Source organism: Coffea arabica, chromosome 6c (assembly GCF_036785885.1).
Source record: "Coffea arabica cultivar ET-39 chromosome 6c, Coffea Arabica ET-39 HiFi, whole genome shotgun sequence".
Lineage (NCBI taxonomy): Eukaryota > Viridiplantae > Streptophyta > Magnoliopsida > Gentianales > Rubiaceae > Coffea > Coffea arabica.
In genome coordinates, this window is record NC_092320.1 from 15244541 (window position 1) to 15263172 (window position 18632).

General features: G+C 38.3%; 3 protein-coding genes across 6 annotated transcripts; 2 read left to right on the forward strand and 1 right to left on the reverse strand.

The window, feature by feature from the left end:
• Positions 1–3073: 3073 nt before the first annotated feature.
• On the forward strand, positions 3074–6842 carry LOC113693677 (uncharacterized). Its single transcript, XM_027212274.2, has 3 exons — positions 3074–3831; positions 3950–4721; positions 5590–6842. The coding sequence occupies exons 1-3, from the start codon at positions 3395–3397 to the stop codon at positions 6730–6732; spliced, it is 2352 nt and encodes a 783-aa protein (XP_027068075.1). The 5' UTR covers positions 3074–3394; the 3' UTR covers positions 6733–6842.
• A 313-nt stretch (positions 6843–7155) lies between these two features.
• On the forward strand, positions 7156–10802 carry LOC113693679 (uncharacterized). The gene is made up of 2 exons (XM_027212278.2): positions 7156–7760; positions 10338–10802. The coding sequence occupies exons 1-2, from the start codon at positions 7406–7408 to the stop codon at positions 10658–10660; spliced, it is 678 nt and encodes a 225-aa protein (XP_027068079.1). The 5' UTR covers positions 7156–7405; the 3' UTR covers positions 10661–10802.
• Positions 10803–11019: 217 nt separating this feature from the next.
• On the reverse strand, positions 11020–18197 carry LOC113693678 (protein EMSY-LIKE 3-like). 4 transcript variants are annotated; one of them, XM_027212277.2, is made up of 9 exons: positions 17861–18197; positions 15840–15979; positions 15399–15749; positions 15040–15222; positions 13429–13497; positions 12325–12546; positions 12152–12220; positions 12007–12070; positions 11020–11392 (listed from the first exon to the last, which is right to left on the reverse strand). In XM_027212277.2, the coding sequence occupies exons 1-9, from the start codon at positions 17886–17888 to the stop codon at positions 11208–11210; spliced, it is 1311 nt and encodes a 436-aa protein (XP_027068078.1). In that variant the 5' UTR covers positions 17889–18197; the 3' UTR covers positions 11020–11207. The 4 variants fall into 4 exon arrangements, with proteins under 4 accessions (XP_027068078.1, XP_027068076.1, XP_027068077.1 ...); XM_027212275.2 differs by having other exon boundaries at positions 15040–15228; positions 17861–18196; XM_027212276.2 differs by having other exon boundaries at positions 11020–11389; positions 15040–15228; positions 17861–18195.
• Between the last annotated feature and the right edge of the window lie 435 nt (positions 18198–18632).

Consider the following 18632-nt stretch of genomic DNA (forward strand, 5'->3'; position numbering starts at 1 on the left):
GGGTTTAAATTTGGCGGGGAGTGATGACGTGGCTGGGGTGTGTTTGGATGTGAGGAAGCAGCTTGAGATTATTCAAGCTGAGAATGGGCTGTTGAGGAAAGCTTTACATGATCTGAGATCAGATATAGCGGCTGGGAAGATGAACATATCCTTGTCGGATGGTAGTGGGGGCCGTGGTGGCAGCGGTCGTGGTGTCGAGGGGAGGGATGGGAATAAATTTGATAGGCGGGGCAATGGTGGTGACAGGAAGCAATCAGAACTTAATGGGAAGAGCATGGAAGGAGACGTGAACGAGGAACTGATGAAGAAGACTTTTGTTGGTGCTACTGTTGTTTGAGCTTGTTTAAAAATTTTATTTACCTTTGGCAATCATTGAAGAGTTGAAAAGGTATCTATAGTCTTTTTGGGAGCTTGTTTAGCTTAATGTAGAGAATGCAGAATGTAGGAAGGAAGAAGTGCTAGTGCCTAGTAATATTTTGCTGGCTTCTTGTCAACGAAGGGAAGTATGTTTGCTAGTTCAGGAAATTTTGTGTATATTGTTTAGTTATTTATGCTTGAAGTGCCCTTAATATGTTCAATTTTAGCTATGTATGAGGATTTCTTTATGCAAATAAGTGCTGGTTCGTTTGTCCAAAGTTCATTGTGCCAGTTAGCATTACTCTTGGTTGCTTGTTATCGTGAGATAAAAATGATTTCTTGTGAATTGTTGTTTTCGGCTGAAATGCTTGCTAAGTCTAGTTGCTTCAAGTCATATAGTTCGAACGTTGATTTAGCTGTTGTAAGGGTGTTCAATGCCAGCTCATTTTGACTGTAGGTTGATTTGGTCAAGTTCTACCTTAACCTATTTGCACGAACATGCCAAAGTAACTGATCTTTTTGATGGCTGGTTGATTTCTGGACTTCCAGGATGAATATTACTTGATTAGCCTGCTAGTAAAAGAGGATAATATCTGATGTTCCTGAGAGTTATGCTTTGGAAAGTCTTTTGCTCCAGGCTCTTCGGGATTCATGCTATGAGATTGGTTAGAGGTAATACTTTAATAACAGTTTACTATGGAATACTTAGCTACACTCCAGTGGGATGAAGCAGTTAACATCCTTGGTCTAAACTTGGTTTGCCAACAACATGACATAGTAAGCATCAAGTTTTGCTTCAGAATTTTTACTGGCTTTTAAAGCTTAGCTTTTGAGAACCTTGGGAAATTAAACTACTTGCTATTCGTTTAATTTGCCCAAACTCTGGCATCTTTCTTCTCCCTAGCCTCTTTTATGGAAAAAGTGTATCTTGCTGTGCAACATTGGCAAAGATTTGAAAACAGTTCATGCGCAGTGAGGGAATTTATCAATGTCAAAATGGCTGACTGACAATTTATAAGACCTTCGCACCAAGGGCTTGAGCTGCTGATCTTGGATTTTGGATTGGGAACTGGGCCTCTGGAATGCTGTCAAAAGTGTAGTAACTGACTCACTAAAAATGGATAGTTTGTTTTGTGTTTACTGGTATATGTCACAGGACGGAATGCCAGTAATATTTTGTTTGACTCACACAGGAAGGTGACTGACGTTTGAATCTAGCATTACTGCTTGGACTCATATACTAGTACGTTTTTTTTGATAATTCATATACTAGTACGTTGGATCTTGCTATCCATTATGATGCCATTTAACTTTGATACCCAGTTGGCTTGTCAGAATTTCACCATTAGCATACTTTTGCCAATTTGCTATAGACAGAAATGAATTCTTGAGGAATTCTTTTATTCAGCCCAAGTGCTTGTGAAAGTGCAGGTCTAGTTTCTTTGGAATTTTCTGAACTCTCTTGGCCTGGAAATACAACAGGGGCAAGTCATACGCTCCAATGTTTTTCAGATACAAACCTTAGTGCCGGCGAAATTGTCTTTGTTCTGGTGATTAGCATTTACAGCTATGAGATCAGGTGGGATTAGGAATTCAATAATTAAGATCCTGCTTATGAATCCAATATACTTGGCTACGATCCTGAGGAATTTGGTCGCTGCAGCTAAATTATTGAATTCCAATATATCCTTGGCTATATCCCACCTGATCTTATTATTGAATCCAATTCAAATATTATGAATCCAATATACTTGAATCAGGTGGGATTAGGAATTCAGTACAATTTGTCTTGCAAATTAAAGAGTTTGTCCAATATTCTTCTTTTTTTTTAACATCACGTGAGTTTCTATTATTAAGGCGCTAAAATTTCCACCCAATGGACATGGTAGTCTATATAGATAATATGTATGGGCATTAATGTCAGTTCACCGATTTTTTTTTATGGAGTTCTAAAATCTGATGTCATTAGGGGGTAAACTGTACATAGTATGAGTTTAGGATGGTAAGGTGTTACTTACCTCCAAGTTCAAGGGGATAAAGTGTAATTAATCCTAAATTTTTGGAGAGATTCTTAATACATATACCAATTAACTTTTTTTTTTATCACACATATAATTTCTAAATAAAATATCACAATAGTACATTTTCATAAAAAAAAAAACAAAATGAAAAAAGTCATCCAGAAGATGTAATCCAAATGGAGTTCGACAAGAGGTGTTAAGACATGCTTGGTGGGGAACGTAGACATTTGCCGAAAATTTACATGTAACAATTACCGGTGTTTGTCAAGGATTAGATCAAGTATTTTATTATGATAGACTTAATAAATGTGAGTGCGTCAATTCACGTGTTAAAAGAATTTGCATTAAAATATTAATACGCGTTATAATTTAAAGTGTAGCTCCAAAGTTTTCGTTCGGGTCAAAGAATTTAACAACGGATTTAAAATCCATTCAAATCGATTTAATTGTTTAGATTACTTAAGAAGCATTTTGAATTGTAATTCATCAATTATTTATATACATTTGAAACACTAAAATAATTAGTAATTTACCAATCCAAATGTCGTCCAAATAATCCAAGCAATTATAAAGAAATTCGAAAGGATTTCAAATTCTTTGTCAAATCATCACCACAAACTACTAGCCTAACAGCATAGACGATGCAATGCAAATTGCAAAACTTTTCCAAATAAAAAAAAGAAGGAAAACAAAAAGGATGCAATTCATATTCCATGGTGTAATAAAGCTACCAAAACCAAACCATTCCGAGCCCAATTCAATGCCGTCGGAGATGTATATACAGCACCAGGCCTAGTATTAGCAATTCAACAAGAACGCCGTACTCTTTTTTTAATAAGTAAAGTACTTTCTTCTTTACACTTCTAGCGAGTACAGACCCATCATCCCAACAGCACTAAATTAATAACATGCTCCTCGATGAGTACGTAGTCAAAGAACACGATGAAAATGAACGAATCGCGAAGCAGGACATAACATAAAACACGTCGCCGTTTGATTCTTATCCGAACGGAATCATGGCCGGACCCAACGGAGCCACCGGAGACTACGGCAACGAATCGGAGGCCCCAGCTGAACGACTGGACTCCGACGACGCCGCCCACTGGGGAACATGGGAAGATCTATTGCTAGTCTGCGCCGTCAACCGTTACGGCACCAACAGCTGGGAATCCGTCGCCCTCGAAATCCAGAAACGGTCTACCTCTCCTTTTCTCTCGTTATCGTTAACCCCGCGTAACTGCCAGATGAAATACCTCGACCTCACCCGCCGATTCCTCTTCAAACATGATCCTCGTAATACTGATAACGCCTACAAGGACGACGACGTCGAAGCTGCCGGTCATGATGGTAGTATAATCTCCACGGATGAATCGGTTCCCTTGCTCGAAGAGTTGCGAAAGCTCCGCGTTGCTGAACTCCGCCGCGAACTCGAACGTTACGATCTATCCATCGTGTATTCGTTCCTTTCCCTTCTGCCACCATTTCGTCTATTTTTTGACCTCTTTTTTTTTTTTCCTTTTCATCTGGAGAAATTTTGTGGTCGTCTAGTTTACGGTGGGAAATTGTTGCAGGACGTTGCAATCGAAGGTGAAGAAAATGAAGGAAGAAAGAGAGAGGTGTTCGACAGAGAGTGAGATTAGAGAGGAGAAGGCATCAGTTCTGAGGAAAAGTGAAGAGGCGGAGGCTCCGCCGGAGAGAGATGCCTCTGAAGATAAGGTAAAAGTTATTATGGATGAGCTGGAAAAGTCACCGTCATCGATGGCCAACAACAAGGATGAGCAGTCCGTGAATGGATCCGTTCCCAAGGACGGAAGAGTTGGGGAAATAGAAGCGGGGAGAGACGAGGTGAAAGTGAAAGAACCCGGTCGAATCGGGGAGGGGAATGAAGAACCGGTTCGGACAATGGAGGATAAGCTGGTTAAGGAAGAGGATTCGGGTTATGGAAGTTCAGATAGTGTGGAGAGAGAATACCGGAAGCCTGGACCTGAATCGGTTCCGAACGAAGTGAAGGTAGAACCGGAATCGGTGAGTCACTCACCTGAGTTAGTGGAATCGGTGGCCGAGTCAAAGGATGGTGGTGGTGGTGGAGTGTGTGGAGATGAGGAAGCGACGACCAAGGAATGTAACTCAGACGTGCAAAGCTCAGCGACTAAATCGAGGAGAGATGGTGAAAACGACGACGTGCCTCCCGGGAGCACTAAGAATCTGGATCTCCAAAACGACAATAGTTCTCCACCCGTTAAATTAGAAGCTTCAGTTGAATCTCAGCCGTTAATCGACTTTCTAGATCATGTGAAAGGTCACAAGCTCGGCTCACTATTCCTGCGCCGGCTCGACAGCCAGGTGAATTTATTTATTCAATTTTAGTAAATTGGATTATTTTTGGAAAATAAAAACATAAAAAAGCGTATAGGAAAGGTGATTGGCGATGAGTGATGATGTATAAATTAGGATTTTTTTTTTCTTGGTGGAGACAATTATGTGAGCTGACGTGTCAAACTCAGTGGAGATTTGATTGATTGGGTCTCTGAAACTTGCCCTTGTGGGGTTGCCATCCCACATCGATTCTTGGGGGGTTTGAGGTTGGGTTTATAAGTCCTTGGAGGACCTCAAAAGTTAAGTTGCCGGCTTTTGAGATTTCTTTTGGGATTAGATTTATAATTCTAACTTCCGTCAAAAAAGAAAAAGCCATTCTTAGGAATAAGTCGCAAGAGGCAAATTCCGACAAGGGTAGTTATACTGGGTTTCGTGGGGGGTCATCACTTCTTAGTAGCAGCGGGCCTACTGGCTTGCCCTTGTGGGGTTGCCATCCCACATCGGTTCTTAGAGGGGTTTGGGGTTGGGTTTATAAGTCCCTGGGAGGACCTCAAAAGTTGCCGGCTTTTGAGGTTTCTTTTGGGATTAGATTTATAATTATAGCTTCCGTATAAAAAAAAAAAAAGGGTCTCTAAAACTAATATTATTGTCGTTTGTCTGACCTATTTTGGGCCGGTGAAATTGTGTGTCGGTTTCCCTTTTGAACTGGTAAATTTAAGTCGGGCTTATGTTAGCGGGCGGATTCGGTATAAAAAAGACAACTTACCAAATTGAAATCAAGTAAATAGTCTGTCAGAATTGGGATATGGATGTTGGACAATGGCCAATGTTATCCTATCCCACTAACGGTAATGCAGCAACAATATTGTATTTGCTGATTACTTCTGCTTCGCAGGAAGCTCCAAATTACAAGAGCTTGATCCGGCAACATGTTGACCTTGAAGCAGTGCGAAGAAGGGTCAAAGAAGGTATTTACTCGGACAGCAATCTCAAGTTCTTTCGCGATCTACTGCTGCTTGTCAACAATGCCATGGTCTTCTTCGGCAAGAATACCCCAGAATTTCTTGCTGCAATGGAGCTTCGACATCTTATTGCAAACGAGATGGCTCGGAGAAATGCCAAGTCGTCAGATTCATCGTCTGAAAAACAAGCTTCACTACAAAAAGCATCCTTGCCTGACAAGGGAAGCTCTGAACCATCAGAATCTTTGCTCCGAAAACCTAAGCTTGGAGGTCAATTGATTGTTTGCCGTAAACGTAGCTCAATTGCTGCAAAAGCATCTGCATCATCATCAGCATCTGATAAGAAGAGAGACCAAAACAAAATGCCAACTGAGGATAGCGCTGGCCTGGATTCCAAGAACCCATCCCGCCGTCAACAGCCTGCTAGGGCCGAAGAACCAAGAGTCACAAAGAAGAGATCAGCAGATAGATTTGCTTCAGCTTCCACGAGCTTGAAGAAAAATGCCAAAAACGGTGCTGGCACTAATTCCAAACAAATGTCAGGCACAAATTTAGAGAAGAACAAAGGGAAGGGAGGGTCATCTTCTCAGCAACCGGACCCTAGATGTGAAAATAAGAACAACCAATCAAGTGCAGACTTGAAGAAACGGAGTGCAGCTAACTTCTTGAATCGAATGAAGCAAAGCTCTTCCTCCAACAATAGTACATTATTAGATGCATTGAAGGGTTCCCCACTCAGTGCCTCCAATAACGGCAGAGGAGGATCTGAGCTCAAGAAAGATGAAAATAGTAAGGGGAGTGGGGGATCCAATCTTAAGAAGAATGAGCATGGAAAGGGAGGATCCGAGCATAAGAAGAATGAAAACGTCAAGTGGAGTGGAAAGAAAGCACAGGTCTCCACGAGGAGTTCAGATGTAAAGCAGGCAAAGGAAAAGACTATCCCAGCAACGAAATCGCTTGGAAGACCACTAAATAAAGGTGCTGCACCTCCTACTCCATCTGGAAAACGGGGTAGAGGTGATAGAGAGAGTGAATCAGCAGCTTCAAAACAACAAAGAAAAAAGCCAAGAAAGTAAATGGTCCTTCCTTTATATATATAGTAGTATTTTGTTGGTTAATGTTAGTCTGGTGGTTACTTAGCCCATTTGATTTGAAGTGCTACAGGTAGCATATTTTTTTCCTCTTACTCTCAGAAAGTACCCACATTTCCACATCGACTAATGGATAGAATTTCCCAAAGAATTTATTCGCAATTGGCAAATGCGAGCAATAATAATGAGTTTATGCTTTATTCTGCTTTTCAATATTTTTTCCACTAGAAGAAAATTTAAAAAATGAACTCAACATCCTTCAAATTCCAACTTGACACATAAAATTATAAGATAAAACTAGTGCTATCAAAATCACTAGATTATTTTCTAAAATTCTCAAATAAAGTAGTGACGGAAACCTATCTTTCAACAATAATATATTTCACCAAAAGAGAAAAAAAAAAAAAAAGTTTGTAAAGTCTTGCCTGATTCCTAACATTTTTTTTTCTTTCTGGAAATCTAATCCCTAACATACCCCACAACCAACAACTAAATCTAAACTCAATTACTCAAGCGCCTACAACCAACAAAGGCATCAATCCTTCTTTAAATCAATGTAATGCAAATTCGATTTCTACTACCGTTTCCCCCAAACAGAATAGTGTCACAATTTATCAATTAATCCCTGCAAAAACAAAGAATAAAAATCTTCTGAAAAATGAGTGGTGGTACCAGCAGCACAGAGTTTTGCACAATTGAGGCCAGCGACGGCGTCAAGCTCGACGCCCGGATCTTCAAGCCAAATGCGGGAGACGGAGAGGGCGATTTGGTATTTGTACTCGTACACCCCTACTCCATTTTGGGAGGTTGCCAAGGCCTCATGAAGGGAATGGCCCGTGGGCTGGCCAATCGTGGCTTCACAGCTGTCACCTTCGACATGAGGGGCGCCGGCAGATCCACCGGCCGTCCATCTATCACCGGATTCTCCGAAGTTAACGACGTCGTTTCCGTCTGCCAATGGGCCACCCGGAATCTCAATGCTAACCGTATTCTCCTCGTTGGTTCTTCAGCTGGTAGGTCTACTGCTTTTGCTCCTTTTATCTCAGTACTTTTGAGGTGTTTAGGCAGGGTTTCTCTCCTCTTTACACACACTTTTTTTTTTTTTTTTTGGGGTTTTGGGGGGGGGGGGGGGGGGGGAGGGGGCCGAGTGGTATTCAGGTATACTATTAGATAGTAAAATGTATGGGAATTATTAATTCTGTGCTCAAAGTTACACTCAAACTCATTGTTCCACTATTAATATCTTTGTTAAGAAGTCTTTAATAGGGTTAATTGTTTTTTTTTTTAAAGTTTTTCTGTATAAAGATTACTACCTCAACTTTGTGGATCAAAAAAGATTACTGCTGAAATCAATCATTGCGAATGCAATTCACACGTTTGCGAGCAAATGAAGATGTACATACATGGTTGTGATGCCTTTCAGTTGAGATTATTATGGGGCATTTAGGATAGAGAAGGTTCTGTTTGCAGTTGGAACTATCCTAGTTGTGCTAATATGGTTGCCTTAACTCGATAAGCCTGATAATGAAGTCCCAAAAATTGCTGCATTATTTGCATTGTGCAAAATTATTCTTAGGGACTGTTCTTTGCTGTATAAGGTGGAACTGATCAAAGTAAATTTTTCCGTGATTTATTGAGTATACCATGCGTTTGGTCAACAAGTACAGCCGTTCTAGTTTCAACGCGTAATTGTCACACCTTCCAAAACACAATTGTTGATGAACACTCTGTCTAGGGTGGTAATTCTGCAACTTACAGTCATAACTTTATAGTGCTTAACAGACTGGGGAAAGGCAGGACTTCTTGTCATTATTATTAAGTATTGCCTGAATGACTAATTTAAGGGCAGGTGCACTGGTGGAATGGTCTTTTTCAGAAGGTTGCTCATGGGTTGCTGGAGAATGACCTTTTGGGGAAAAAGAGCTTCATTGGCTTAACCCGAGGATGTTTATAATCATCTTAAATTTGAACCAAATGCTGGACCCGTGCAAATATTTATCACCTGTATATATATATATATATATATATATGCAAATACAGAGTCATATTATAAAATTATTGCCCATCATCATATTCTAAGGTTAAAGGGAGACAGCCACAAGTAACAAAGTTTGACAAATGTCCTATGAAATGAAATTTTAGGTATCTTGCTAATGCATTTGTAAGTGAGAGGCTTCACCTTCCTAACATCCAAGGACCATGTTTTTATTGTTGTTATTGCAATTGTTATTGTTTCCTTCTAAGCTGCAACTAGACACATGCTTTATTTGCAACTTTTGATTAATTATGCTAACTGAACATGAGATGGTACCCTTCATATATATCGTTTCTATTACTTCTTCTCTAGACATTAATGTTCCATGATGAAGCAGAGTAACTTGTGCTTCAAGCTGTAACAAATTGCTTGTTTTCATTCCAATATGTAGAGCAAGGAGAAACTAAAACACTTGAAAAGTTTTCAAGGCTGCTTTGAAGGACAGGAGAAATTCTTAGCGAGGAGGAGTTTTAGAGTTGTGATCTTCAAATTATACATGCTCACCTTACTTGAAATTTGTGCTAAAGAAAACACATAAAATTTGTGCTGACCATCACAGTACTGGATGTCATTGAACTCTGTAGGATACTGACTTTTTCTTGACAAGTTTTTGTTGCATTTTATTGGTTTGTCTTCCGTTAGTCCTTGTTGAGAAAATGTGAGCATTAGCTCCAGTTGTACTTTTTTAAATGTTTTTAGCAGAAACCTCTTCAGCATTTTCAGTCATTTCCAACATGCATAATTTGTTCAGCATGGGTGGTTTTCCAGGATCCATGTAGGTGGTAGATTATCGAACCGAACAAATAGATGGGAATGTTAAAAGACTTACTCCTGCATGTTATTGCTTCTGCAGATTATAAATAAAATTAGTGTGAGAAATGCATGGAGTTTCCAATGTTGACTTTTAGATTTGGTGCATACTATGCTAAGAATGTTCGTCATGTGCAAATTTTCATTTGATACGATGTTTTGGTTGGTTTTCTTTTCTATTCTTGTCAATTTTTTTCTTCTGACACTGAATTCTTGCTTTTCAACTTTTAAATGACTCACTAAGTTTCTTGTTCTTATGATACCCAAGGGACTTTGTGAGATAAACTAAAAGCTGGAAATTTTTGAATCAGGAAGGGAGAAAGAGGAGAAAATACAAATGAAAGGATGAGAAATTATTATTCTCTTTTTATTAATTGCTGGAAGAAAAGAAAAAAGGAAGGAAAGAGTTTTAAGCATTGCTGGAACAAAGGATGTCCTTTTACCATGTTAGACTTGGAAGGACAAGAAGTTGCATTCGCAACTCCTCCCCATTTTGCATTTACAATTCCTCCCCATTTTTTCTCACTTTTGGCATGGCAAAAGGAAGGATGAGCATGCATTCAATTTCAGCCTTCCACTTATATTTCCACTTAAAGAGAACAGCCTCTCCATTCTTATATTTCCAGTCACTCTATTCAAGAATAACCTTAGGGAGCTTGTTATAAATTTCCCAGTTCATGGTTAATATTCTCTATAGATGTCTGGTTCACTTGCCATGTTTTCGTCTTTTCATTCCTGGACACAGGTGCAGCAATTGCTGGCTCTGCAGTAGATCAAATAAAGGAAGTCATTGGCTTTGTGAGCTTGGGATACCCTTTTGGTTTAACTGCTTCAATCCTGTTTGGAAGACACCACAAATTTATACTACAATCCTCAAAACCAAAACTTTTTGTAATGGGTACGAAAGACGGTTTCACCAGTGTAAAACAACTGGAGAATAAGTTGAGAACTGCTGCAGGACAAACCGAAACCCATCTAATTAAAGGTGCTAGTCACTTTCAAATGGAGGGTCCTGATTTTGATGCTCAGATGGTGAATCTGATAGCTGAATTTATTGTGTCACTCTGAGAGTATGTAATAGCCTCATTTTGTACAGCAGATGGCTGCTAAACTGAAGACAGGAGAGAGATGGTGTGATTATTATTCAGTTCAAGATGTGGAAACAATTTACGCGTACAATCTTGCTATAATCAGATTGACGATTTCTGTAGTGATTGTTGTAAAGTTGAAGATGTAGAAATGATTTATACGTGCAATCTCACTGCAACCGGAAAGATGCTCTCTGTTCCATCACTTAAACTGCCTCAGATTATCATGTTCTAGCCACCCACGCAGCAAAATTAGCTAGTTAGTTTTATAGGTGCTGCAGTGAGCAAGAATATATCGCAATGCAAGGAAAACCTTATTACTCGCAACATATAAAAAGGTTAAAAAGGAAAAAGTAACGGGGATGAAATTTAGCAAAGGGATCTCTTTACATCGTCCACATTGCATGAGCCAACAAGCACCTATGCCAAGATCATCAGGTCAGGTCTTTCATCACGGCCTACAATGCTACAATCTCGACTTCTAGAAAAGTTAAATATTTCAGATGCAGCAAACTAAACACAAGAAGTTAAATGACAACAACATCATCATCTTGTTGGTGATCAAACGGCATCTGGCCCCTAGTAATGTCATAACTGCTGCTACTTCTGCTTCTCATCTCAGATGCCATGTTGGGGCCACTGTTATTTCTACCATGTAAATGTCCTTGTCCACGCTCCATGCCCACTGATAGTCCATGATGCTCCCCATCTACTACACAAAGATTAACACAACCACATAATTTTGCCAAAATATGAAATCAAGCTGTACGATATTTGAGTGACAGTTTCATATTACAACTGCTCTTTCTTTAATATGATTTTCCATGTACAGTCGTTTAACAAAAAGTTTGAGCTAATTATACATATTGATCTCACTCTAAAAAAGCTTGTTTCAACCTGTTCATGACAATCGTTCGATTCAGTAGTCTTTTAACATCTACAGCCTATGTTTACATTTTGCCAGATGAAATCTTTTTTCCCCATGTGGATATAATTTCCTTCATGCCAAAAATATATTTTCTCTTGTTCACAATTTCAATGAGAGAGAAGCTGTATTGGTATTTTGTTTTCAACCCAAAGAATCTCCTAGAGGATGCAAAAATTAAATGAAAAAGAAAAATCACTGAAAAACTAAAAGATGCCAAGAAAATATTGAAACAAATGAATAGGAGAAATCTAACCATCTTACACACTTTATTCAGCACTATCATACAAGTTCTACACAGCCAAGTTACCAAGGATTTTTTTTTTTTTTTACCAGTTAAACATGGCGTTAGTCTGGGAAATGTAGAACAATATTTCACATAAGAAGCACGTTTTCATTACCGCTTGCATCGTCACATGCATCTGCAAGCTTCGCAATGACATCAAGCAACGCTTGTTCATGCTCCTGAATCAATGAGAATCATTTTCCAATATCAAGCATGTAAGACAGCTGATATTACATTTCAGGAATTCTTTGGATTTTTACCTTGAGCATTTTCTTAGCCTTTTCAAGCTCAAGAAGATCAGGATGACTAGCAGCAACTACCTTCTCCACCTGACAGAAAGCCAGAGGCAGGAAAAAAAAATGTGAATTCTACCTATGACACAAAAAATCTGCACCAAAAGGGTAGCATCAGCTTGAATTTAATTATATAGTACCTTCTGAATTAGTGTGTCTGTATGAAGAATTTCAATATCATCAGCAATTTTCTTCACAACCCCATTCTGTGATGGCCTATGGTCATTTTCAAGTTGATCCCTTGAAAGTCCTCTCCCTCGTCCAGCATTTGGAGTGTTGCCTCCAAAGCCTTGTCCACTACCAACATTTAGTCGAGATATTCCTGGATCATCACCTATCCATCGGATATCTTCAGGAGATATCTGCAAAGTGTAGTGTTTGAATGTCATCAAGAAAATTCTTTGCTATCTTAGCTCGCTGAAAGAACAAAATGAACATTCAACAACACAATGAGAAGTATAATTATTACAACAATATGCATGTCAGCAGCAATGAAACAAGAAAAATGTCACTTGGACCAAACTATCTTTAATTCAGCATTTGAAAGCTGAGTGGCCAGGCAAAAATTATAACAAATTAACCGTGAAAATAAAATTCAGTTGATTAAACTAGAGATCAATCAACTTTAAACAAGAGTAATTGAAGACAACATAGAAGAACAAATAAGTGAAATTTGCAACCACAATTCAATATCAAAATGAAGCCATGGACTCCATGACAGAACCAGGGGAAAAATGGAGAAAACGAGAGAAAGAAAAACTATATCTGACCCAATCTTCCCAAGCAAATTACTTCTTAAGTACAAGGTGAAGATCATGCAAGTATACATGCAAGTGATTGTGCACATCTAGTGTGTGTGTGAAGCAGGGAAACAATAAAGTTAATTTAAACACACCTACTTTATGAAAATAGAACAAATTATTGGAAGACAAAAGCAGTTGGTAATCTCTACAAAAATAACTAATTTGGGGATGTGGGACATATGGAGAGTCATATAGGATAAGGACTACTTTCTAAACTAATTAAACTTCATAAGCTAGAACTAGAATTCTTGACCAAAGGAATTGCTGGAAAGTACAACTCGCTTTCTTGATAAAAGATCAAGTGCATACAAATTCACATAATTTCCACGTTGTTGATGAAATTTTCAGTTTTCAATCTTGTCTGAAGTCTGACAATAAATACAAGTTTTACATTTTCCAAATAAAGGAAATAAGATTAAGAGTTAACAATAGAGCAAGTACCTCTTTGAAATCAACCCATTCCAAACTCTCATTAGGTGTACCTATGTCATAAACCAGAGCATGCCGGCCCTGAAAGAAAAACAAAACAGACTGGTAAGGTAACTGCAGAATTTTGGTATCCAAATTAATAACCTCATGCCCACTGTAGAGGACTAGAAGATTAAAGACAGACATAAACAGCTAAAGAAACAATGAACCAGTTAGCAAAATTTTGCATTTCTCTCTTACAGAGAGAGAGAGAGAAAGAGAGAGAGAGAGAGAGAGATGAATTCCAATTTGATTGTAGTCAAATGTTAAAACTTCTAAAAAGAGACATCTTTTCAATGCTCATCCTATCACTAAATGGATAAGGAAGCAATTTAGCATCACTCTCACAGTGAGATAGAGAGAGGAATTCCAACGTTTACTTTTGATTGTAGTCAAACAGTAAAAGCTCAATAAACAGAATTCACACGAACAGATTAGGAAGTAATGGAGGTGTAACACAAATCATTTTAAGGTTTATTTTGTTTAAAATTACATATCAGCATCATACGACAATGCCAGGAAAAAGTGGGAGCAAAAATGAGTTTCCAAGAGGGTGGACTGGAAGCCACTCATCTACCAACTTTGACCCCAAATAAAAACAGATATACAGCAGAAACCCCTCAAATTACCTTTTGTGTTTATTGATAACCTCTAACCCTCCCCAAAACCCCTCCCCCCAAAAAAGGAAAGGAGAAAAAAAAAAGAAAGTGGAAAAAGCCAGAAGAAAAAGGAGAGGAAAAAAAAAGAGAGAAGTGCAGTGGCTGCATCACATAGAAAGTAAACTTGATGAAAGGAAGAATAAATTTCTACGGTACAAAACAGACACCATCAGGAGGCCACTTCTGAAAATGTTTTACTTAAACAGTCCTTAGCGGTGATATGGTAAATATGATAAAATTTACATCAGAAGCTAAGGGAGGGTAATCTTCAAGCAAAACATGGAAAATGGTCACAAAATCACCAATCTAATTGGATAAAGTTTTGATAGAAATTATATTGGTCATCGAACTGACTGATTCAAGCTCTTGAATCGAAATGAGCTGTAGCATGTTAACCTACTGCATGGCCACTACAAACACAATAATTCAAGAAAAATGTAAGCATGTGAACTCTGAGACCCTCAAAGACATGCCTGCTAACTTCTTCAAAATCCCATACTAAGATGCCATGCAGTAGTCACCCATTAGAACATATCAAGAAAAATTGCAGCAGTAAACTCTCGGATCTTTTATTTGGAAGAGCTGGATATGCAATTTCATTAAAATTTTCTACCTTTAGCCCTATGAAAAGAAAACCACTAGTTCAAACTCTGATTAGGTCTTTACATAATGAACTAAAAAACTCTGGTGCCAACAGAATCACATCTAGGGAAAGAACAATATACTTCTCAGACCTACTTTTACTTTCTTTCAGATCCAGATACTTTGCTAACCATCTCTTTAGCGATGTCCTCTTTTTGAAATCCTGTTCATTCCTTGTGTAATTATTCAGGTCAAATATCAAAATCCTTCTCTTTAAGATGTTTCACTAAGCTGATGCAGATAAAAGAAACCACTAAAATATCAGTCTAAAATTGAAATCCACCTCTATTGGATTGTAGTCTGTAATAACTGCCTCATAGAAGTTGCTATCTTCAGGCCATCGCGTCATAACTTTCCTACCAATTAGTGGATCAGAGGTTCTCTCAGCAAGCTCATTTGTGAAGCGGCCGCCAGGGCCTTGGTTGCTTTGCTGATACGGTATTGCTGGAGGAGATGATAACACTGGCTGACCCTATCAGAAAATTGGAAATCATGCTTCAGCAGTGAAATGAATTATTCAATAAGTAAACTAACAGAATCTTTTCATTCATTCCCAGAGTAGAAAGGCTAGGCTAAAAGAAGGACAAACAAACACGTTTACTGCACAAAGAAATTTACAGTGCAATAAAAATATGGACATACATGGTGAGGTCTTCTGCCAACAGTTGCTGAAGTAGGTCCCCATTTTGAAACCAAAGATGGCTGTGGTGTCGCAGCAATTGATTGAGGATGTAACGTCTGAGACTGTGTGCCAAATGGTACCGACTGAGATGTTTTTTGCTTTTTACGAGAGGCTGAAATTGTTGGACTCTGTAGTTGATCGTGAACAGGCTGTGGCATGATCTGTGTGGTACTAAGCCTGCCCCCTGCTTTCCTCCACTCTCTGATTTTATGAATGAGTCCATCAGCATTTACTTGGGTCAGTAGTTCCCTGTGTTCATCATCTGATACTCTCAGTTCTCTCCGCAGTTCAGTTATCAGACCTTCCTTCTCCTATGAGCATGCATTAACAAGCAGCTTACTAGCTCAGAAGTTAATATAGAGCTTGAGGTCGTAAAATAATCAAAAAAGAGGATTGCATACCCATGTAAGGGCATCAGACTGTGCTTTGAAAGCTCTCAGAACTGCACCATATGCTTCTTGCTCAAGTATGTGGATCTGGGACTCCATATCACTGTTCATGTTCTGGTATGGGGCTGAACCTGTAAAAGATCTTCCAATTCCTGCAAGAAAACCACCAATCAGAACTCTGATATATTGTGTTCAGGCAAGATCATCATCAATGGCAGCACTAATTTGGAGATATATGATAAGATCAAGTGACTATGACTCAAATGCAATGAACAAATATGCAGCTGCTTTATGTTGGTGGCAATCTATCAGAGATATCAAAATCTCAATTCAGTCACCTAACATACATGTCCATACTTAAGTTGCCGCATCCAAATGATGGACCACAATTTCTAAGATAATTCTATGCCCAGCAAAACATATATCCCTTTAACAGCAATTACCAAGGCACCATGTCATTTTCATGTCATTTGGCTTTCAGATAGATTGGTCTATGATAATAGCTATCTATGGTAAACTCAATAAAAGGAAAAAAATGAAACTAAAAGTGTTGCATTCTTAGGTGAAAAAAGATGGGAATAATAAGTTATGTACCAATAATGACCAAACCAAAACTCTCTTCATAACAAAGATTGACAGCTGGCGGAACAAGTTGCATTATTAAGCATACAAGATGCTTAATGTAGCACCTTCCAACCTGTCGGTGGCACTCTCAACAAGACACTAAATAAAGTAAAATCTAAGACAAAGATACGATATCATCAACCTATAGAATTGCTCACTAATTCCAAATCTACAAGAAATCAACGCTCTAGAGGCCTTCTACTGAATTGTCAGCAGCACGACTGTTTGACACCTATGGATCGCACTCTGAACAAAACACTGAATAAGAATTAAAAATCAACGACAAAGAACAACAAAGATATAATAGCAGTAGCATAGCAAGGTGTTCAATAGTCTCAAATCTACAAGAAACAATGTACTAGAGACTATGTAGGTAAAGTATCGGACAGAACAGCATTGACAACTGTGGTCGAATCTAAAACAAAAAGAGATGGCAGAAAAACAAAATTATGCATCGAAAGCAACATGCTAATTAAACGTGTTATAGCATCATCACATATGCATCGATCTACATGTCACCATAGTCAGGTAGAAAATTGACAAGAATAACCAGGTACATATCAATCCAGAACAGTAATCATAGACCTACAGCTGTTTCCCAACAGTAGTGTCAAACCAAAAAGCGACGCAGAAAACATTTTTATCGCATTTGATCATTTTCACAATAACATTTCTCTTCAGAATTGCAGGAATCTTCTCATAGGTAATTGACAAAATTAAAGCTTTAGTCTTCTATTGCTCACAATTAACACCTGACTTTTCTCTCACCTATCATTTTGATTCCTGAAGTGGAATCTTCAAAAAATTTTGATTGCAGATATAAATTGAATCTTTCCCTTTAATTAAAAGCTAAAAAGTAAATATTAACTTAAAGACCTAAAATTGAGTTGGTTCTTGGTAGTTTGAGGTTACACAACATTAATAAATCAGTATTCCTTTTTCCTTTTTTTTTCATCCTAATATTATGAAACCAATCTATTCACCAAGCTCCAGCTCTCCTCCTCAGAAACCCAGAAATCATGACACTGAAAAACAGGCAAGAAACCCAAAACACGGAACTCCCGAATTCACCAAAAGCATATCCATCCCCAATAACTATGGAAGTTTTAAACTAAATTGAAGTAATCAAATCAACGTACCCAATTTCGCAACAAAAGCACCAAAGAGACAAAAAGAAGCTTCACCGGAATGAAAAAAACGACAAAAGAGACCAACTTTATGAAATCCTAACCTAATCTTATAAAACCCACTAACAAAAAATCAACAATCTTGCAAAAATCCAAGGCAAAATAAAGTTCAATAGAATTATACCAAAACAACAAAAAGCCCAAGAAAAACACAGAACCCTAAACCCAAAAGAAACAAATTATCGACAAGCTTAGATAATTTTGAAGACTATGGAGACTTACCGCTGCTGTCGTGTACTTGGAAGTCCATAAACAGTTTAGGAAAACGAAGAGAAGTTGAAAGTTTCAGTTTTCACAAGCAATTTTTTGTGCAGTTTCTGCGAACAATTCTTTGAAAATGGGAAAGAATTGAATTGATTTGAATTGAATAATGGAGAATTTAAAAGAAGTGTCGTTTGATGAAGCCCTGAGGATGAGAGTCCGATAAAAAAAGATCGGGTTTCCGATATAAAGCTTGGACTTTCCGGGTTCCGGCAGTCCGCACTTCGATAGAACCTTTTAATTAATTGTGTTTTTCTCCCTGCAGTTTGGATAAATCGCGGCTAGTCCCTTTCGAGTTCAATTGGAGGTCTGGACTGGCTTGTTTTTATCACTAACCTTTTAGGTTGGCTCAGAATTTTTAGAAAAATAATTTCAGCTTTGATTAAGATGTGCATTACCACTAATTTGAGTGTCCAAGCAATTGTTGGATTTTGGATCTTTAGAATAATAATTTGAACTTTGATTAAAATGCCCATGACTCGTCATTCGAATGTCCATACAATTGCTTCTTTTTTCGGCCATAAAGTTGAACGGATTAAATTGAGTTGAAAATTAAAACGGGTAAATAGGTTGGAAGATTTATCAGAAGAAATTTTGCAATTGTTAATCTTATTTTTTCCCCCATTCTCCTATTGCCTCAAATACATCTTATGAAATCTCTCAAGTACATAAGCGGTCCATTTTATGCCTAAATGGCTACCCCAACGAACCCTTCTCACGCTATTATTCTCTT

Coding starts and splice junctions, on each gene's coding strand:
- LOC113693679 (XM_027212278.2), top strand. CDS start 7,406: ATGAGTGGTGGTACCAGCAGCACAGAGTTTTGCACAATTGAGGCCAGC. Junction 7,761..10,337: donor CCTCGTTGGTTCTTCAGCTG/GTAGGTCTACTG, acceptor TCCTGGACACAG/GTGCAGCAATTGCTGGCTCT.
- LOC113693677 (XM_027212274.2), top strand. CDS start 3,395: ATGGCCGGACCCAACGGAGCCACCGGAGACTACGGCAACGAATCGGAG. Junction 3,832..3,949: donor CGTTACGATCTATCCATCGT/GTATTCGTTCCT, acceptor AAATTGTTGCAG/GACGTTGCAATCGAAGGTGA. Junction 4,722..5,589: donor TGCGCCGGCTCGACAGCCAG/GTGAATTTATTT, acceptor TCTGCTTCGCAG/GAAGCTCCAAATTACAAGAG.
- LOC113693678 (XM_027212275.2), bottom strand. CDS start 17,888: ATGGACTTCCAAGTACACGACAGCAGCG. Junction 12,221..12,324: donor CAGACACACTAATTCAGAAG/GTACTATATAAT, acceptor GCTTTCTGTCAG/GTGGAGAAGGTAGTTGCTGC. Junction 11,393..12,006: donor TGCATGTGACGATGCAAGCG/GTAATGAAAACG, acceptor ATCTTTGTGTAG/TAGATGGGGAGCATCATGGA.